General features: G+C 36.7%; 1 protein-coding gene across 1 annotated transcript in view; it reads left to right on the top strand.

Moving 5' to 3' along the window:
- The window catches only part of LOC115210325 (xylulose kinase), a 74,954-nt gene that overhangs the window by 38,648 nt on the left and 13,380 nt on the right, over positions 1-22,926 (top strand). Inside the window, exons 3-15 of the mRNA XM_029778851.2 lie at positions 2,142-2,211; positions 4,041-4,121; positions 6,744-6,830; positions 9,377-9,469; positions 10,649-10,750; positions 12,762-12,893; positions 13,013-13,072; positions 14,853-14,934; positions 16,209-16,249; positions 18,212-18,327; positions 19,810-19,925; positions 20,181-20,254; positions 22,021-22,120. Coding sequence (XP_029634711.1) covers positions 2,142-2,211; positions 4,041-4,121; positions 6,744-6,830; positions 9,377-9,469; positions 10,649-10,750; positions 12,762-12,893; positions 13,013-13,072; positions 14,853-14,934; positions 16,209-16,249; positions 18,212-18,327; positions 19,810-19,925; positions 20,181-20,254; positions 22,021-22,120 — 1,154 coding nt within the window. The remainder of the gene's footprint in view (positions 1-2,141; positions 2,212-4,040; positions 4,122-6,743; positions 6,831-9,376; positions 9,470-10,648; positions 10,751-12,761; positions 12,894-13,012; positions 13,073-14,852; positions 14,935-16,208; positions 16,250-18,211; positions 18,328-19,809; positions 19,926-20,180; positions 20,255-22,020; positions 22,121-22,926) is intronic.

The following is a 22,926-nucleotide window of genomic DNA, read 5'->3' as shown; positions in this document are numbered from 1 at the left end:
CGCTGCCGCCACCGCCGCCACCACCATCCTCCTTCTCATCATCATTGTCATCATTTAACATACCCAATTCACCCTGCTATCCTATCAAAAAAATTAAAATGTTTATTCACCCCACCCACCATCAGATGAGTATTTTGATAATAAAGAATCTCTCTCTCTTTCCTTCTCTCTCTCACCAATGTTTTTACATAATAACTAACAGTTATTATATATAGCATAGGTGCAGGAGTGGCTGTGTGGTATGGCTACGAGAAAATCATGTCTCCTGGTCAGACCGGAGGGCGAGGGGGTGTAGTGGTACTGATCCGTAAAGGCTTGGCTCTGCAGACAAGTACAGTCTATGTGGACCCTGAAGGTGGGCTGGTCGTCCTTGATGTGACATACAGCAGTAAGGCCTTCAGGTTGATCGGACTCTATGCACCTTGTGCTAGAGGTTTCCAAACTGATTTTTATCGGTGCCTAGAGAACTTTCTCGTGACATCGAAGACTTTAGTAGTATTAGGGGACTTTAAATGCTATCGTTGAGGTACACATCGATAGTGTTGGCTCGATCCATAGGAAAGTGAACTCACATCTCGTGGATCTGCTTAAGCAGTTTCAGCTGGCAGAACGTTACAGACTTGACCATCCAAATGTCCCAGAGTGGACCTGGATGAGTGGCAACAGAAGGTTCAAGTCTTATCTAGACAGGATAGTGATAAGAACTAGAGATAAGTCTAGTTTTAGTTGTTCACAGCTTGTCCAGGTGCCCTATACTGACCATAGAATGGTCAAGTGTAGACTGGACATAGGTAGCACACTAAAGATAGGACCCGGCTACTGGAAGCTGAACAAGTCTATTTTGACTTGTGAGGCATACCGTAGTCAGATTAAGGAGTTAGTGCAGAGGGCGTTAACCAGAGCCGTGGTTAATAACCGGTGGTGGTTCGCCCTCAAAAGAGCCATTCGATTCGAGTCCATTAGGTTTAGTAAGCAACTAAGATTAGACAGGGCTAGAATAGAAGGGCAATTAGCTAAGAACTTAGAGGAGGCGTTGAGGTTGGGCTCTGCATCTCACGTTTTGGCGGTGAGAACGGCATTAGACCGTCACCTCAAAACCAAACATGAGGGGTGTAGAGTTTGGGCTAAAGTGCGAGCATTGGGCCGTGAGGGAATTAATATTGCCAGATGGGCCCATACGATAGATACCCAGCGTGGCAACGATGCCACAATTAGGTCTCTTGCTGATGGAAACGGATGCAAGGTGAAGGACCAATGTCTTGTCAGTGAAATTTGGTAGACAGAAGGCTGTCATATATGCGTGTATGTACGTGTGTGTATTTGTGTGTATTTGTGTGTGTGTGTGTGTATGAATATATGTCTATGTTTGTGTTTGTCTCTCCCACTGCTTGGCAACTGGTGTTGGTTTGCTTATATCCCCTTGACATAGTGGTTTGGCAAATGAGAATGATAGAATAAGTACTAAACTTTAAAAAAACCATCACCCTCCTTCCCCCTCCTCTTCATCATCATCATCATCACCACCACCACCACCATCACCATCCTTCCCCCTCCCCCTCCTCCTCATCATCATTATCAATCATTCTAGATCTTTTTTATTCATTGTCCATGGTTCATTGGTTTCTTTTCGCTGCCTTAGAGATGCTTATTCTTTAAACTTGGTTTTTAGTTTGGAGAAATAAAACAGCAGATCTTTGGAAATAATCTGTTTTCTTTGAACCTTAACTCTCACCTTACCCATAACTCTATGATGTCTGCAAGCCCTAACTTCTATGTTATCCTTAACTCTCTGTGACTAGGAACTCTAATTTCTGTTTACATTTAAAATAAAAACAGTTCTAGTATAATAGATATTATTAGCTACATATACTTAATGTATATGCTTTGTGTATTTTCTGGTGGCTGCAATAGCATGTCAGAGTGTATACACTCTCTAAGCACTGAGTGTAAAACACCTCAGAGTCGTGGACAAGTGAGATAAGTCACCCTTAACTCTCCTCCTATGTTTATGACACTAACTGCTATGTTATTCCAAATTCTGCATCTGTTTCTATGAATCCTAACTGCTATATTACAGTACTTACATGGAATAAATATATTTTGTGGCACTCTCAGTAATTCTTATACAATTTTCATTACAGGACAACTGGTGGTGTGCATTCCCACTCAGATGGGGTTACTGTGACAGCACCCACTTTAATGTGGATCCAGGTAATTATAAACAAACATTTGACCCTGATCACCTCCCACTTTCTTTTCTAAAATGTGAATAACCATGTAATACTTTACAGCAAGAGCTTCAAAGATTAAGTGCAATTTGTGCAAATTGCACTTTATAGTTGAAGCTCTGATGAAGCTATAGGGTGATACTCAAGCATTCAACTATGAGTGCATTCCATCTTATAGCAGAAACAGCTGTAAGCTAATGAAGTTCATGACATAATTTTTTATTCCTTTGTCATTCTAATTTCCTATTTGTGTTTTTGTGGTAAGATGCAAAGTGTTCATGAGACATCTATGTTAGACGTTTTTAGAGTCTGACAAATACAATTGATTAATGTCAACTGCATGAAGCATTTAGGTATGAGGAAATAATCTAGTTTATCACTACACACACATGTATGTGCGTGCACGCGCACCCCCCCCCCACACACACACACACACATATACACACACATAGTGCGTGTGTTTCAGAAGATGTGCAAAACATCAATTACATGAGCTTAATGCCCAGTTATGCAAAAAATGCATCTAGCCCTCTTCCTCAGTGTTACTGGTAATATATATATGTGGAGGCACATGGCCTAATGGTTAGAACAGTGGACTTGTGGTCAAGGGATCGTGGGTTTGAATCTCAGACCGGGCGATATGTGTGTTTACGAGTGAAAAACCTAAGCTCCACGCGGCTCCAGCAGAAGGTAATGGTGAACTTCTGCTGATTCTTTTGCCACAACTTTCTCTTACTCTTTCCTCCTGCATCTTACAGCTCACCTGCAACGGACCGGCGTCCTGTCCAGGTGGGGAACCTATACGCCAAGGAAACCGGGAAACCGGCCCTATGAGCCAGGTGTGACTCGAGAAGGAACACACACACACACACACATATATATATATATATATATATATATATATATATATATATATACATACGTATACACATGCATATACAGGTATGGTGATGCAAACAGGAAAAATAGAACTCAAAATACAGGTGTATGTATGTTTTTATTAATATTTAGCAGAAGCTAGATGGATAGAAACTGGGTCATGGTTATGAGCACGATGGCTAGTCTTCCCTAGAAACAAGCTGAGAGGGAGCTATATAAAGCATTTGGACAGAAGTAGTGAGCATATAGATCACCTTTATTATTTATCATTACTGCTTAACTATCATGTTCTGCCATAGTTTATGTTTGATCAAACTGGAACATCTGACATTGTAATTGTTTTTAAAATTTATTCTAGAACAATCCAGGGAAATATTAATATCACCATTTCTATAAATCCACGACTCTTTGATCTGTAACTAGTATGGTAACTGTCAATGCATAAAAATCTTGAGTGATTCTGTTGTTTCTGCTAAATATTAATGAAAATATATCACCACCACCACCACCATTGGAAGACCATGCTTCACCACCTTGTCCCATGTCTTCTTTGGTCTACCTCTTCCACAGGTTCCCTCCACAGTTAGAGATCAGCACTTTTTTACACAGTTATGTATATATATTTATAAACTACACTGACTTTTAATACAATGGTATCATTTTATATATTTAAAAGTGGCAAATAATTGATGCAGGAAAATACCGGAATAAATATACAACAACATTCATGTTCTTCTTTCTGAGCACTAATTTCAATACTGACTGTAATCAGCTTTACTTTTTACCCATTTTGCTAGAATTGAACATACTAAGGTCTATTCTATCAATTTTAATCTTCTCTTTATTAAATATATTAAATAATATCTTATCTCATCAGGAAAAAGAAAAACCAATCATATTTAGCTGTATATTTCTGCTTTGTATCCTTATTAGGCATTGGACCTTCTTCTAGACAAACTGAAGGCAGATAATTTAGACTTTTCAAAAGTTGCTGCCATATCTGGATCTGGCCAGGTTTGTGATACTTGTTATTGTTTTGCTCTTATTAATATTGTTTTTATTCCAGTATTTGAATATTCCAGTACTTGACAAAATAAAGTATCAGTCAAGTACTGGGGTCTTCTAAAAAATAGCTACTACTAGCCTTGTGATGAAATTAAAAACAGTTCTTATTGGCGTAAGCACCATCATTATTTTTGCATTATGCTGTAATATGTATGTATTATGTTGTATCATGTATATATTTTATATTAAGTTGTATTATGTCATAGCCATCAGCAAGGACTTATTTTCAAGCACTTAGTACATTTCAGTCCAAAGTGTGTATGGGTGGCTCATTTGTGCTGCAGCACATGATGGGCTTTCTAATTGCTAATAGCCTCAGTTCTTGCTCTAAACAGCCTATTGCAAGAATCGCATTGGGCTCTAGGTGTTGGTTGGCATTGAGTTGCTCTATCTTTCCTATGATGTCGTTTCATTATGATATTCTGTTCTCTCCAAAATGGGATATTCCTGCTTACACCAAACAGTGCATTGCTTGGCTGTTCATTTCCCAGGAATTTTGGTTTGTACCAGTACTCTTCAGAGTTTCCTTCAATTGGTGTTCTTCTGCTTCTTTCATTATGTTATAATATGTATGTATTATATATTATAGTTTTATGTTGTAATATGTATTATGTATTATTGAATTATGTATTATGTTGTATTGTGATGTATTAACTGTTAATGTATAATATACTCTGTCCTTGTAATGATTCTTCCTCAGTCACTCTTGTGGCAAAAATATAGAAATTGTAATTATTGTTATTATTTAGTCTACACTGGTCAGCAGTATGAGTCATTGAACCCAAATTTTTGTAAATGTTCTTGTGTTATGGTCCAAGCCAGACTTCCAGATGGTAGAAACTGGATCAAGGTTATAAGCAGGATGAACAATCTTCCCCAGAAACAAGCTGTGAGAGAGCTATGTAAAAAGTTGAGGCAGAGGTAGTGAGAGTGGCTGTGTGGTAAGTAGCTTGCTTACGAACTGCATGGTTCCAGGTTCAGTCCCACTGCATGGCACCTTGGGTAAGTGTCTTCTACTATAGCCTCAGGCCGACCAAAGCCTTGTGAGTGGATTTGGTAGACGGAAACTGAAAGAAACCCATTGTATATGTATGTGTGTGTATATGTTTGTGTGTCTGTGTTTGTCCCCCCCAACATTGGTTGTCAACATCACTTGACAACTGATGCTGGTGTGTTTACGTCCCCGTAACTTAGCGGTTCGGCAAAAGAGACTGATAGAATAAGTACTAGGCTTACAAAGAATAAGTCCTGGGGTCGATTTGCTCGACTAAAGGCGGTGCCCCAGCATGGCCACAGTCAAATGACTGAAACAAGTAAAAGAGTAAAAAGAGTAAGAGAGTCTGACTGCCCTGTTATGCTCTGGTTTATGTCCAATCAGACTGGAACATCTGCTATTTTGCTTGTAGATGAGATGTGTTTTATTATCTGGACAGTTCCTTTACTACTAATTCCCTGTGGACTATGTATACTGTAATTGATGATATACAGTCATGTGATGAGATTGTGGTATCTGCAGAGATTCCTGGTTAGTTTGCAAGGTGTTTCTTTCTAAACATCATAGTCTTGCCCCATGTTTGACATTAAGCTGCATCCAGTGGTGAAGCTCCAGCTTGGGAGCCCAGGAATTTGGAGGAATGTGGAGTTGCCACTTAATCACCACTACTTCCAAGTCTGCTCTGACCCAGGGCCCCAGTTATGGGTCAAACAGCAGAAGAGTTGTAGCAAAGGCATACAAGACTCAAAGGAGGGCTGGCTCTCTAGATATGCTTCACACAGTAGCATCAGTATGTGAACATGCCTTGATATCACATGAACCATCCCCACTGCTTAAGGGTTAAATAGGACCTGTACTTTAAGGGTAAGGTCAAGAGGGCAGGAGAATAGCAGAATAATCTGTAAATAAACTGACAGAAAGCAATGAGAAACCACTGCTGTATATTTCCCAGGAAGAATCATGAATTTTCAGACTTTAATATGGAGGTCCTTTTTTCTGATGCCTGTAAGGCATGACACAGAAAGAGAGAGAGAGAGAGAGAGAGAGAGAGAGAGAGAGAGAGAGAGAGAGAGAGAGAGTTTTTCTGTAGCTTGTCTCCTTGACATAGCTATATCCTTGGACCAAGTGTAAACGAAAATTGTCCATCAGGTATCTAGAATGTCAAGTGCTTATATTCCTTTACCAGTTGGGTAATTTGGAAGATTAGTGGAGGGAAAGAGCATTGTTGCATTCAAGGAAATTTTGAGTGCTTACTCAATGGCCTATTTTGGAGGTCTTTCAATCCAAAGACTACGAACAACTTCCAAAAATCCCTAGAAGATACTTGTCCGAGGTTTTGTGTGGTGGAACTGAACCCAAAACCATGTGGTTGCAAAGTAAGCTTCTTAACCAAATAGCCAAGCCTGCACCTGGCACATCCACTAAATACCCTCATAAACTTTCACCCCTCACCAAAATGGAGTAAGGTATCTTGGCAGAGGACTTAATAAAATATGTAACACAAGATTTAAAAAACAACAATCTATAAATAGTTTAAACAAATACCTTACTTCAATCATTCTATTTCTTTTTAAAAGCAACATGGAAGTGTCTTTTGGAAGAAGGGAGCTGAAAATGGGCTTAAAAGTCTTCACTCTGGTTCTTCCCTCTGTGAACAGTTAAAGGTAAGAAAGGAGATATTTATTATTTTTCAGATTTATTATATTTCTATATAATAATTATAGTCAGTTTAAATTTTGGTTGGTTGATTGGCTAGTTGATTTCTCCGTTCATGCTTTACATGATATAAAGAGAAGGGGAAGAGAGTGTAAAAGAGATAGAGATAGAGAGAGAGAGTTAACACAAGAGTGTTATGAGTGCACAAGCTAGACTTGGTGGCAAGCCTTACCTCAATGAATTGAGTGTATTGGGAACGCATATTATATGAAAGGAATAGTTGTTCTCCAAAGACAAAATACAACAACAGTTAACATGTTTGCATATTAATGTTTGAATCTGCCAGAAAATATTAAGAGTGAATATGTTTGTCATTATAGCATTATATATATCTTACTCAACAAGGATATACCGTATTCTATAAACAGGAATCTTAAAAAAACCTTAAAGCCACAACACTGTAGTATTCATGTTGACAAAGCATTTCTTATAGATGTATAATGCCAAAAAGCACAGCAGTGTATCAGTCATCATCATCATCATCATCATCATTTTTTAACATCCGCTTTCCATGTTAGCATGGGTTGGACGATTTGACTGAGGACTGGCAAACCAGATGGCTGCACCAGGCTCCAATCTTGATCTGGCAGAGTTTCTACAGCTGGATGCCCTTCCTAACGCCAAAATTTGGTGCTGGACACTTTTTGTCTGCTACTGATAAGTGGTTGTGCTCTTTAGCACAATATGTCCTTACAAGATACTTTCTCAAGACAAATACCACAGAGTTGTGTCTTTCTACAGTATATCCATGTTACTGTGTAACATGATTTTTGCCTCAGCGGGCAACTGTTGTTTCCTGTTTGCTTACCCCTAGAAAGTATGTAAAATGATTAATATTTCCTTCAAATTTTGCCTTTGTTACGTTTATTCAAACACCAAAGAATCCCTTTCAACACATGGCTATGATACTGCTCATCATCAGAGATGCTCATATTGTCAGCCACTAAGGGACATGCTCAAGTGGTTAAGGTCAAGCAACTGACAAGCAAATCGGTGGTATTGAGCAGAATATTTGCTATAACAATATTTCTGCTTCAGCAACTCAGCGCTGAATCTGTCTGAAATGTAATGGAAAATAGGTCAGTTTGAAAACATTGATGTCCAGGTCACAAAAGCAAAGTCTAAAGGGAATAATAGTAATTTCCTTTGATAGAAGCAAATAGGAAATAATATTTACTGATCAAAGATAATAAATAAAAACTTTGTTACACAATGTTATTATCAGTTTGACAGAGATCAGTGAGCATCAGCAAATAATTTGTTCACTGATTTCTATAAACAAAAGTAAAATATTCTTGTTTAGATTCACTGATCCAGGGGTAGCTTTAAATGAAGAGAAACAACCAAGATAAAACACTGCAGTGTCACAAAGACCACTTATATCAATTAATCGAGTGTGTTGTGAACACACATAGATTGTCTCAAAGAAGTTCTTCTCTGAAGGCAAAATACAACAGTGATTAGTATATTCTTGATTGAATCTGCTGGAACATATGGAAAATGACTGTACAGTGATCCCTCGCTACTTCGCAGTTCAACTATCGCGGATTCATGACTTCGTGGATTTTTAAAATATATATATATGAACACCTAGAGACATCAATGCATTATTAGACTGCCACTCCAAGCCACTAACCGATGCAGACCTCGAAGACTTGACAAAGTCGGCCAGTGAAGAAGAAGAAGAAGAAATGCAACAAGAAACGGAAGAAGTTGTCGACCAAACTGGCTTGACTTTGGAACAGCTGGCCAAGCTAAAGAATTGAAAGAGGGGTTACAGGAATGGGATGACGATATGGTTCATTCTGTGCAATTTTGCAACAAGGTCAACGAAGTCATGAATCCCTACAAGATGCTCCTTGAACGGAAAAAGAAGCAGCGGCAGCAACTTCCTATCACAATGTTTTTGCAGCCTCACAAAAAAGAGCCAGTTCCTGCTGCTACTACTACGGTTGCACCTTTGGAAGGAGTGGAAGAGGTGTCCCAGGAAAGGGCACTGCCATCAGCTTCATCATCATCATTTCTACTGCGCAGCAAATTCATCACCATCATCATTCAAATTTTACTTCAACTTCTTTTGTGTTGAGTACAGTAACAATCTTTATGTTTTTTTAATCTAAAGTGTTATTGCTTAACAGTTGTCCTTGTTATTAATAGACTACTGTAATGGGTGGGTTGTTAACAGTACAGGGAGGGTTTTAAAAGTCCAAATACACATTAAATAAATACTGTAAATATGGTGTCCCTACTTCGTGGAAATTCAGTTATTGCAGCCAGTCTCGGAACCAATCTACTGCGATAAACGAGGGATCACTGTACATCGATTGTCACTGCTCTCCATGCATATGACATCCCATCATCAGTTTGGCAGATATCAGCAAATAATTTGTTTGCTGATTTCTCTAAACAAGTATCTTAAAGATCATTATGAAGATCCTCCTCCTCTTCCTCCTGCCACCACATACTAACGCTTCTTTGTCTTTTTTATAAACAGGATTGCTTTAGTGTTGCTGATAGTCCAATTTGGATGGATGCCAGTACAACTAAACAATGCAAAGAGTTAGAAGCTGCTCTAGGTGGTGCTATGGTAAGACATTTCGTTTTGTTTTCAGCTACAGTATGTCTTGTAGCTCAGCAGTTTGATAAATTTTTATGTATGAAAACCAGTAGATTTGGTTTTGTTTCTACAGCTGGATGCTCTTCCTAACACCAACCACTTTACAGTGTGTGCTGGGTGCTTTTTACATGGTACCAACACAGGTGCTACTTACATAGCACCAGCATGGATGTTATTTATGTGGCACCAGCACAAGTGCATTACTGTAAATCCTCGAGTATAATCCGCATTTTTTCCCCAAAATTTAAAGGTCAAAATCCCTAGTGCATACTATATACGAGGTTAAAAATGAAAAATATTTTCTAAGCAATGTCCAAGTCTCTATTTGCTGTTCAGCAATGTTTATTCAGACACATTTTGTGATATCAGGCGCGAAAATACCTTAAGCTAAGCCTGAAAGCAATGAAGTCATAAAAGAATCATCCATAACTTGCAGTAAGCAACATTTATTAAAATAAAAGTATTCAGAACACAGAATAACATGTAACAAAAACAATTTGCAAACATATTTACATTCCCATATAACAGTTAAGAACATCACCATTATTGTATTATGCATGCGTGGAAGTGTTTTTTTTCTACTAGGTGCTGCTGGCTTAATTATGCACAACTCAAGTTAGAGAAGGGGTGCGTATTATACACAAGGTTTAGGTTTTTCAGAGGTACAGCCCCTAAAAATCCCCAGCATATTATACTCAAGGATGGACTATACTCGAGGATTTACGGTATACATGGTACTGGCATGGGTGCTTATTATGTGACACTGACACAGGGGCTCTTGCAGGCCAATCCTCTTCATCAGGGGGAACAGCATTAACACTTCTGCTGTGGAGAACATGTCTTCTTGAGTACAACAAGGCACCAGATATCTCAGTCCTTTGTCATCTCCTTTGTAAGGCTCAGTGTCCTGAGATCATTCTTCAGTACTTCATCTCATGTCTTCTTGGGTCTCCTTCTTCTACAAGCTCCATCCACTTTGAATGATCGATTCTCTAAATCTTACTTGCAGTAGATTGGTCTCCTATCAAGAGAGACCCTTATCTTTCTGCTGCTTAACATAATAAAACTAAATTAGAACTCCTCTTTAAAGTCTCTGCAAACCATTTCTTTTGTTAATTTTTTAAATTTTTTACTTTTTCATCATCCAAGCATTTGGCTGAAATCACTGGATCTCGAGCTTATGAACGTTTTACAGGGAATCAAATTGCTAAAATATTTGAGAAGTCCCCCTCATCATATAACAACACTGAGGTATGTATTTGATGACACTTATCTTTGTTCTCCATATTATTCAATCTGTATATATATATATATAGCCTAATGGTTAGGGTGTTGCAGTCATGATTGCAAGATTGTGGTTTCAATTCCCAGGCCAGCAGTGCATTGTGTTCTTGAGCAAAACACTTAATTTCACATTGTTCCTATCCACTCAGCAGTAAATGGGAAACCCTGTGATAGACTAGCATTCCATACAGGCATAATGCTGATCTGCCTGCCTAGAAAGTAGGTTGGCATAATTTGAAAGCTACAATAATACCATGAAGCACATTGTAACCAGTGGTGTATAACAACAGTCAATAATCTGGTTGATACAGTGATTCAATGATTATTCAACTGAGACTATCTTTTATGTATTTTATCTTTTAGTTGTTTCAGTCATTAGATTGTGGCCATGCTGGGGCACAGTTCTTGAAGAATTTTTAGTCAAATGTGTTAACCCCAGTACTTATTTTTTATTAAATTCTGGTACTTATTCTGTCAGTCACTTTTGCTGAACTGCTAAGTTATGGGGCTGTAAATTCACCAGCCCCAGTTGTCAAGCAGTGATGATGGTGGTGGTGGTGGTGGGACAATCACAGATGCAATAACACACACACACACATCATCATCATCATCATCATCACCGTCATCATCATCATCATAATCATCATCATCATCATCACCATCATCATTGCTTAACGTTCACCTTCCATGCTGGCATACAACGTGTTTCTTTCAGTTTTCTTCTACCACATCCATTCATAAGACTTTGGTTGGCTTGAGGCTATAGTAGAAGACACTTGCCCATGATGCCACACAATGGGGCTGAACCTGAAACCATGTGGTTGGGCAGCAAGCTTCTTACCACACACCCTTGCCTGTGCCATAGTGAAAATTACCCACCATCATCTGACTGCTTTTATTTGGCTGAGAAGAGCAGTTAGTTTTATTGTATCTGGAGGCAATGGCAAAAGAAGTTGACAGATGAAGAAAATAGAAAGGATTGAGGGTAGATAATTTCCTCTTTAGCCATCATCAACTTTATTAAGTACCACTTAAAGGTACTATGCTCAAATATTTTTGCGGAAAAATCAATAACAATAGTGAGCATTGCCAGATAAATGGGTCTTTTAATCTGCACATCTCAGATAGCTGCGAAAGGGAACTCAACCATATTAGTAAATCCAGGATCTGTTGGTTCCCTGACTGGATGCTAGTGGCTGTTCTAGGATGTTTCACTTAATTTTTGTGTAGTACTTTTGTTGTTTTTTCATGCATGTTTTCTTATATTCTGCATAAGATTTAGTAAAAGCCCCACTGCTTTTGTATTCATCCTTGTAATGTACCATCAATATTGTAGTAGTAGTAGTAGCAGTAGTAGTAGTAGTGGTGGTGGTGGTGGTGGTGGTAGCAGCAGCAGTAGTAGTTGTAGCAGCAGTGGTAGTAGTAGTAGTTGTAGTAGCAGTAGTAGTAGTAGTAACAGTAGTAGCTGTAGTAGTAGTAGTAGTAGTAGTAGTAGTAGTAAAAGTAGTAGTAGTAGTAGTAGTAGTAGCAGCAGTGGTAGTGCTAGTAGTGCTGGTGGTAGTAGTGTTGGTGATAGTGGTGGAGATAGTAGTAGTGGTGGTGGTGGTGGTGGTGGTAGTAGTAGTAGAGCTGGCAGAAGTGTTAGCACGACAGGCGAAATGCTTTGCGGTATTTTGTCTGCCGTTACATTGTGAGTTCAAATTTCGCCGAGGTCGACTTTGCCTTTCATCCTTTCGGGGTCGATAAATTAAGCACCAGTTACGCACTGGGGTCGATGTAATCGACTTAATACCTATGTCTGTCCTTGTTTGTCCCCTCTATGTTTAGCCCCTTGTGGGTAATAAAGAAATAGGTAGTAGTAGTAGTAGTAGTCCAGAGTTGGTGAGTAGTAGAAAAGAGTTATAAAACTAATGATATTAATATGTTGTGTGAAGATTTATGAGAAGCTCAAACATCTACTTTTATTCTATTTTGCCAGAGAATATCTTTGGTCAGCAGTTTTGGTGCTTCATTATTCCTTGGAAAATATGCCCCAATTGATTTCAGTGATGGTTCTGGAATGAATCTTCTGGATATTAATAAAAAGGAATGGTCAAAGGATTGCTTAAATGTATGTTTCTATTTTGTTCTTTAAATTATATTTAAAAATATATTATAAAACAACAAATTAAGACTTATTTTCTCTAGAATTATTTTCTGTTTTCTGCATAACTTTTTTTTTTAATCCAGGCTTGTGCTGAGAATTTGGAAACAAAACTTGGACCTTTGGTGAAATCAACTGAAATCCTGGTATGCCTGTTATATATTCTTTTTCCTTTTTAAATTTAGAGTTAATTTTGACTAACCCCCTGCTTGGTAGTAAGGTGTGAAAGAAAACATCTTGTTTTGTTTATCATCCTTTAAAGCAAGAAGGTCTTGCAGATTTTTATTGTCCCAGATATCATGATCATTTGTAGTATATGAATTAAGGAGTTGCAGTCTGTTCCCAAGAACCCAAGTTCAGATATACTTTGCTCCAGTCAGGTTGGTATGCATTGTGCTGTTCCAATTATGATAGGTATGAAGCTGAATATGTATCTTGGGTACAGGATATGCGAAAACCTTGTCAGTGATCCATTGATGTCCTCTCTCTCCTGTATTTTTCTGACTATATTGATATTGAGATGGCAGCTAATTTCCACAGCTGAGCATATCTTTTTTTGTTAACCCCATACAACAATATCTGGATGTTGGGTTTTAACTATGTATGTATGTACGTATGTATGGTACGTATGGTACGTACGTACGTAGTCTGATAAAAACGTATCTGGACTGAAACTAAAGCATGCTGAGTGAAGCCAATTGACACAGATTGGCATTGAACTCTACTGTGCATGCGCAGTAAGTTTTAATCTTCTAGCTCACTTCCACTGTTGCTTGGAAGGAGGGTGTAGCATTGACCATGACAGAGAAAGTTGAGCAGAGAATCTGCATCAAATCTTGCCATCAGCTTGGTGCTACCTGCCCAGAGGCCTATGCAAAGTTTTCAACAAGTTTTCATTGATCTCAATACAATTAAGGAGATCTTGTGCAACTGAAACCCAAGTGTCCTTTTGGTTAGCTGAAAGCAGTTTTGGCACAAACTTGGCAGACATGTATCCCATACCCAAATCTTTAGTGGTAAGGAAATGAACTGAACTGTAAATAATCTGCACATCCTCTGATAACTCATGGATGGTGATTCGATGATTTTCCCTCACAGCTGCATGCACATCTGTTATGTTTTTCTCAGTTCTGCTGGTTGTGGCTCTCCCAGAACGTTTGTCAATATCAACATTTTTTATGTCATCTTGGAAACATCTGAACCACTTGTACACTTGTGTGCAGCTGATACACTCCTCTCCATACACTTTCTGCGACTTTGTGCAGGCCTCTGACAACTTTCTCTGTCATGATCAATGTGATGGTCTTTTGGCACGATTTTACACAGCAGCATTGGCTGAACATGAACACTGGCAGTTTTCTGCCTGTCTATCTCCAGTGGCTATGCACCCACACTATCGGAGTTTAAGATGGTAGCTGAGAGCAGCACACTTCCCCTTTCCTGTAAATAAACCAGTTATAAATAGCAGCTGTACTTTAAGTCTTTTCTCTTCGCCTGCCGAAAGCCTGAACTACATAAAGAATAAGAAAAAGATGATGGATAAAAGATAATATTCCTTCGATATCATAAACCTTGCCTTCCATTACTAAAAACTAAATGAAGGGCAGATATTCAATCCCAGGATCATCCTGATTCCAAAAAAGTATAATATGTCTATGTAGAGCAAATTTAGGCTGAGATACAAGGGTCCCAGATGGACAGACAGAATTTCACTTTTATTATTATAGATTAATATGAGTGAAAATATAAATAAGCTCTTAATGAAGAATATTCACAACTGTTTCATTCTGAGAATTTCTTGTTTCATTCACTTCATTTGCATAAATAAGGAAGGAAGAACTGATTACAAATACTCCAAAACAAAATAAAAACATGTGTTTCTAAAATGTGTATATTAAAAATTTCAAAAAAATATTGAATTTGCAGGGCAAAATCAGCAAGTATTATGTTGAGAAATATGGCTTTTCTCCAGACTGTGAAGTAATTGCATTTACTGGTGACAACCCTGGTAAGTTAGAAATTATTTTGGTAAAATGTTTTTTCCTTACAAACTTCCATTTCAACTGTACAGTAGTGAGAAATCAATGACGTGAAATGGCTAAGTGGATTAGGTATTGGACTAACAACCCTGAGCTATCAAGTTCAAATCCACTGTCAGTATTTTGTAAAACTTTTAGAATTAACAATGAAACTCTCTTGAACCATACTTGACCATCTTAGAAATAGAAAGATGCATTGGATGTCTTAACCATACTGACAGGTTGATCCACAGCATGGACACCTTGGATCATAAGTTAACTCAGTCAATGTCAAATAATGTACATTAATTATATGCAGTGATTTAAATTCCTTGCTCTACTTTCATAATATTATCCAGCAAATTGCATTACAAAAGTTGCCTAACTTTTGTGTTTGTTGAGTATTGTTCCATTAATTTATTGGCTGTTCTCCTGTAAATATAAACGATGCAGGTTGACAAAATATATAAAAACTCAAATTTTAGCATGGTCATTGTCTTTACATGGAACTTGTTTTACATTGTAAACAACTGACTAAGAATACATGTCCACTACATTAAAGCATCATGACAACTGAGTTATTCATAATTTTGTTGTTTTCAGACGGCGAGCTGGCAGAAACGTTAGCACGCTGAGCGAAATACTTAGCGGCATTTTGTCTGCCGCTACGTTCTGAGTTCAAATTCCGCCGAGGTCAACTTTGCCTTTCATTCTTTTGGGGTCGATTAAATAAGTACCAGTTACGCACTGGTGTCGATATAATCGACTTAATCCATTTGTCTGTCCTTGTTTGTCCCCTCTGTGTTTAGCCCCTTGTGGGCAGTAAAGAAATAAGAAGGATTAATAACAAAAAGTAATCAACTGTAAGAAAGTACTCAATAACTTCTCTAAGTTTTTGACGTATAAAATAGTTATTTTTGTTTTAACATCTCACATTAAATGAACCAGTAAATTTCAATCTGTTATTTGAAGTCAGCTGGTCATTGTGCTTGTTTGATATCCACCTCAAAATCAAAGTGCATATCAAAGTCAAATATATTAAGCACCACAACTCTAAATATGATTTTATATCATCAGCTTTTTCTTTGAAGAAACCACAGTTGCTTTGATGAACAAGAACTACATCAACTTTTCTCAGATGTACATTCCTTACAGATATCATGCTGAGTGTGTAAGCTTGTGTGTGTGTGAATGCTTCTACCCAGAACGTCTACTGTCTATGTATATGCATATTTTTAACATAATGGTAATATTTCCATTTCAGCATCATTAGCTGGGATGAGACTTCAAGAAGGGGATATATGTGTAAGTACTCCATGCCTTTTTTTCTTACATTTTAGTCTGGAGTTCCTCAGTAATGGCACATGATGTATGCAGCCTACTTAGACTAGCAAAGTTGATATGATAGATGTTTGGCTTTAATTTCTGCGGGTTTATACATATAGGGTAAAATGTAGACTAGAGAGGAGTATTGTGGACTTCATTTTAGGGGATAAAAATTTTGCTAAAGTATTTAGTGTGAGGTTTCATGGATAAGATATAGTAGAGTTTACCAGTGTTGGGTTGAATTCCTTGTCCCATAAAAGTGACAGATATCAGGCAATGGATGTTGGTGTTAGAATGTTGATGATTAAAGATTTACTAATCAATTTCGTTACTTTTACAGGGAAAATATGGTCTAGAATGTTCGTTTAGATATGTGAGTAGTAGTTATTAGTTGGAGAAAACTTCTACCTTTTTGTAAGGTCTTTAACTGTTCAGTGTTGAAGTTGAGTCTCGCTCCTAGAGACATTGCCTAGTCTTTGAGATGGATTCTCTGCTTTGCTGTAATGTGGTTGCCATGAGATATCAGAAAATGCAAAGCCCAGCATTTATAAAAGTTGTGAATTGTTAATGAATAGAAGGAATGAAATCGATTTATATATTGAAACAGGTGTTTCATTTGGTTATAGCCACTACTTCTTGTGTTTATTATTGACTTAAACAACCTCTTTCTCATCGCCTTTCATAATTCATATAAGAAAAGATTATTTTTTGTTCCTAGTTAGCCAATTGTTGAATTCATTGAAAGCAAAGCTTTATTCTTAGGGAGGAACAATTTATGAGGTATCCAAGACCCTTCTCTATGCACTTTTCCAATTATTTTTCAAAGATGATCTTGAACAGCCAACCAAAGTTTATTAAGTTTCTAAGATAAGCCTTTGATACCTTGACATGGATTCTTTTCAGTTGCCACTTTTACTATGTCCTTATCAAGAACAACTTGTTATCTTGATTTATGTTTATTAGAGATATTAAAATCTAACTCCCATTTTAAAACTTGTTAAACCACTTCTGGTATATCCAGATACTCACTTCATTGGAATACACAATGCATATATTTTTAATTGCATTGCTGCATTTGCAAAAGTCTTAAAGCATGCAATGTTAAATATGATACTACTTGAAGTTCTGATTATTTATGAATTGCCGAAAAACAGAACTAATAAAATGTGTTTTCAAATACAAAACTTTATTTCAAATAAAGAAGAATGTTTGTCATACTACAACCTTTAAACTGGTAATTAATTAGCAATGTGACTTCAGGCTATTTGTTTGAGAATGTGACATTACTTTTCAGGACATTTAATGTAAATATTTATAGATTGAGTACAATCTAGACTCAGATCAAGTGATTTATTTTTATTAAAAAAAATTTTTTTTTTATTGTTTAGTCAGAGAAGGAGGGGCAGTGCTTATCACCTCTAAAATTATTGAGGGACTGTATACCTGATCAGAATCCATGCAATAGAGAGGACTCTGTTAAAGGAACCCAAAAGGCACATAGAGGTGTTAAATTGGGGGATTAAGTAAGTCTGCCACCTAAAAACAGATTCAGCATCACAGGCTTCCATACATTTTCCATTACCTGATTTCATTTGCAAGGTTTTGGTCAACCGGATAATACGAGAGAAAATACTTTCCAAAGCCTTATTTAGTAAGATCAAACTTGGGACCACATTATAACGAAGCAAATTTCTTAACCGTAGAACCATATCCACATTAAAACTGAAGAAGCCTTGCAAAGTTGAAACTATGATATTTCTGTTGCCAGCTCCATATACTCTCTTCAGAGACTTTTAATACAGGAATCATTTTACATTTGTACATAATTAAAACTTTTGCTGTATGGTATATTACATAATTATTGTCACATAAGCTAATTAATACGTAATATTTTACAACTGAGCTTTAGTATTAAAATTTAATGTTTATTATTTGAAACAGGTAAGTCTTGGGACAAGTGACACATTATTTCTTTGGTTAACTCAGCCCAAGCCTGCTCTCGAGGGCCATATATTCATCAACCCTGTAAACAGTGATTCTTATATGGCTTTACTTTGGTAAGTAAATATTCAGTACCTATTCTTTAATCTGAATTTCTTTTTGCTAGTCTCATACAAACAGACATCTTAAATTCAGAATCATATATAAATATACCTTTTTTCTCTTATATCTCTTAATCCTTTTTCTTCTCTTTGGTAAAAATTATCACATGAAACATTAAATTCTATTGTATCTTTTTCTGCTGTGTATATGTGTATGTATCATCATCATCATCATCATCATCATCATCGTTTAACGTCCGCTTTCCATGCTTGCATTGGTTGGATGGTTTGACTGAGGACTGGAAAGCCAGATGGCTGCACCAGGCTCCAGTCTGATCTGGCAGAGTTTCTACAGCTTGATGCCCTTCCTAATGCCAACCACTCCGAGAGTGTAGTGGGTGCTTTTACATGCCACCAGCACGAGGGCCAGTCAGGCGCTACTGGCAACAGCCATGTTCAAATGGTGTTTTTTATGTGCCACCTGCATAGGAGCCATGTATATATATATATGTATATGTATATATATATATAATATATGTGTGTGTATATATATATATATGTATGTATGTATGTATGTATGTATGTATGTATGTATGTATGTATGTATGTATGTGTGTGTGTATGTATGTATGTGTGTGTATATATATATGTGTGCATATATATATATATGTGCATATATATATATATATATATAATATATATATATATATATATATATATATATATATATATATATATATATATACCGGAGTAAACACATAAATGTGAAACAAGGTGGAAAAAAGAGTACTCAAATACCAGGGGTAGAGTAATATGCTTTATTTAAAAGCAGCAGAAATTCAACAAAACCTGTTACTTGGAGTTTCACGTTCCCGTTCGTCAGACAGTTTTGTTAAAATAGCTATTTTAACAAAACTGTACAACGAACGGGAACGTGAAACTCCGAGTAACAGGTTTTGTTGAATTTCTGCTGCTTTTAAATAAAGTATATATATATATATATATATATGCATATGTATATAAGGTATAGGTTAGAGGTGTTAAGGGATAGAAGTATCCAGAGGCACTCCTGGTAATGAACTCTGTAAGTATGATCCTTGGTATAAGGTATTTGGCAGTTGGTTATTTGAAAAGGTAAACCATAATTTAATGCATATATAGACGATCAGAAAATGGAGGAGAAACAACAAATAGAAGTGTATCTTTGGTGCTAAAAAGCCATTATCTAATTAGTTAAGCAAGGCTTTTTAGCACCTAAGATACACTTTTCAGTTTTATGAACTTATTAACCAACTTTTGTTCTTTTTATGCAGACCATTGCTTGTTTGATACATTTTTTTATTGGAGTTTTTTTTTCTTTTGTTATTATAAAGTTTATGAGAATTAACCAGTTGGCCTTTGTCATTTCTTTATCCTTCAGTATTCATGTTTGTTTATTCTTACCCTCAATTTAGTAATAGTTGAACATAGTATATTGTTTTCTGCTTTCTTTTTCAGTTTTAAGAATGGATCACTTACTCGAGAGAAAATCCGTGATGAATTTGCTGGAGCTTCTTGGGAAACATTCACCAAGTCGTTAAAGTCCGTGCCATCAGGAAACAATGGAAACATTGGTTTGTAGCAGTAATTTGATATAATTTCTTTTGGATTTTAAAGCAACAGTTCTTTGTAATTTTGGCACAAGGCCAGCAATTTTGAGGGAGAGCAGCAAGTTGATTCAATTACATCAACTCCAGTACTTTATTGCTACTTTATTTTATTAATTCACAAAAATTTTCAATGATGCCCTCCACCTCATGCCAACAACAACAACAACATCTATATGTGTAATTCATTGTCTTTTTTTGTTTTATTTTCTTTTAATGAAGGAATATATTTTGATGTGATGGAAATTCAGCCTTTACTTTCTGGACGCTTTAGGATAAACAAGGAGGATCAAGATGTAAGTAATATCACCTCTGTTTACCCTTATACTCCATCCATATCTTCTCAGTTTTGTTCTATGGTGCTGAAATTTGGATTTTCACCAAAAAGCTTGAAAAACAAATATATGGCTGCTACACAAGAATGTTAAGAATGGTTTTGAATGTTACATGGAGGCTCTCATTAAATGAATAAGCAGTTTTATCAAAGTGGCTGAGAAGATTCAGCGGAGAGGAATAAGAATCACTGATCCATTGCATCAGGCATCCAGAAGAACCTGTGTCAGCTGGTCTTATGGCAGTCAGTTGAGGGAAGAATCAACAAGGGAAGAAAATGTCGAACATATGTGGACAACTTGCTTCAGGACAGTGGAATGTCAAATATTGACAAATTAAGAACATGCATGCAGGACTGTGATGGATGGTGTGCTCACATGAAATTATCAAAGCATCTGGGAGGACACCCAAACTAAAAGCTAATCATCTGTTACACTACTCTTTCTCCACACTCTTCCATTTTGCTATTGCCACCATATTTTACTTTTATTGCATTGATCTTTATATTATTGTATTACCTTATATTTACCTTTCCATTCCATTTCTTGTCAATCTGTATTTCCATCCTACACTTTATTGCCCAGGCACAGGAGTGGCTGTGTGATAAGTAGCTTGCTTACCAACCACATGGTTCCGGGTTCAGTCCCACTGCGTGGCACTTTGGGCAAGTGTTTTCTACTATAGCCTTGGGCCGACCAAAGCCTTGTGAGTGGATTTGGTAGACGGAAGCTAAAAGAAGCCCATTGTATATATGTATATGTGTATATATATATATATATATATATATATATATATATATATATATATATATATTATATATATATATATATGTGTGTGTGTGTGTGTTTGTGTGTCTGTGTTTGTCCCCCCAACATCGCTTGACAACCAATACTGGTGAGTTTACGTCCCCATAACTTAGTGGTTCGGCAAAAGAGACCGATAGAATAAGTACTAAGCTTACAAAGAATTAGTCCTGGGATTGATTTGCTCGACTAAAGGCGGTGCTCAAGCAGGGCCGCAGTCAAATGACTGAAACAAATAAAAGAGATAAAAGAGATACCCCCCATTCTATTTCTTCTCTCTACTCCTCCTTAAGCTGTCTTTTCCCACCCTATTCCTTCTATTTCATACTTTGTTCCTTTCCTCTATATTTCTTATTTCAACTCACTGCTGCTGTTATCTCTACCAGCATGAGCAATATTTTAATTTACTCATCATTTAATTCTAATCACATAGAATTATATATTTATTATTTACAAAACTTGATTGATTTGTGTCTAGGAAACCAAATAATTCAATTATGGTAACACAAGCCCCAGTAATTTTTAAAGTCTGTGGTCATCTTTTCATCATAATTAGAAAGCAATTTGGAAGCATAATAGCTGTGATATTCTGCTGCCCATATAATGATGATGAATGTAGTGGTGGTGGTAGTGGTGGTGGTGGTGGTGGTGGTGGTAATGGTGGTGATAGTAGTAATGATGATGATGATGATTATAGTGGTGGTGGTGGTGAAGGTGGTGGTAGTAATGATGATGATGGTGATGATGATAATATATGATGACTTGCCTACAAAAAATAGATGGGATGTTCATGGTAGGAATGTTTTTGATCATAGGTCTGCTTAAGACAACAACAGTCAACATTTGGTTATTAATCTGATGGTAACTTCAAAGATTTTTTTTTTTAAATTTTATTTTCACTTTTGATCTCTGTCTTTTGGCCATAGGTACCAAAATTTAACACTGCTGAAGAAGAGGTCCGCGCTGTTATAGAAGGACAGTTCATGTCAAGAAGGGTTCATGCTGAAAATCTTGGCTTTAACATCTGTAAGTCAACTCAGTTCATTCAGCTTACTTATTTGTAAATTGCACTGTACACTCAATTTGTTTTATGGCTGTATAGTTAAGAAGTTTGTATAGCAACCATGTCGTTCTGAGTTCAATCTACCAACACAGCACCTCAGGAAAGTGACTTCTACCATATCTTTATACACATGTCTCTCTCTCTCTCTCTGTATATGCATGTATGTATTATGTACATAAGTGTGTGTATGTGTAATGTGTGTGTGTGTGTGTGTGTGTGTGTGTGTGTATGTGTGTGAACTCATGTCAGCATGGAAAATGGATGTTAGATGATGATGATATATGTATATGTGCACGTATACATGTACATATTAAACTTTTAGAAAAATTTTTTGATACAGTCATAATTTTTGCCAAAAAGATTTTCTTCCTTTATTTTGTAAAAAGGGAATATTTTGAATTTTCTGTTTACACCACAAATGTCTAGATGTTTACTACGTGAAACATTCTTAACAGACGGACCTTTGATTTGTTATTCATGTATCCTAATTCATTAATTTTGCTTCCGTTTGGCCCATACAGTTCTTATTGCACTGAGAAAATATGATGCTGTAAATGAGATTTTTCATTTTGCAATTCATGTTTGCATTAAGCTTAAATTTCTTCCCATTCTTGAATCTTTTGTTTTACCCTGTTCATCAATACACTCATCCTACAACAATGGATTTTCCCATTTCGTTATATGTGTTATTTCTTCTTCTGATGTGAATTTCACCTTTGTTAAGAGTCTTTTAAGATTTAAAGACTATCTTCAACTGTTAGTAATTTGT

The sequence above is a fragment of the Octopus sinensis genome, linkage group LG4 (assembly GCF_006345805.1).
Source record: "Octopus sinensis linkage group LG4, ASM634580v1, whole genome shotgun sequence".
NCBI lineage: Eukaryota > Metazoa > Mollusca > Cephalopoda > Octopoda > Octopodidae > Octopus > Octopus sinensis.
The sequence above is the reverse complement of the archived record's forward strand: the minus strand, read 5'-3'. Positions and strand labels throughout refer to the sequence as shown.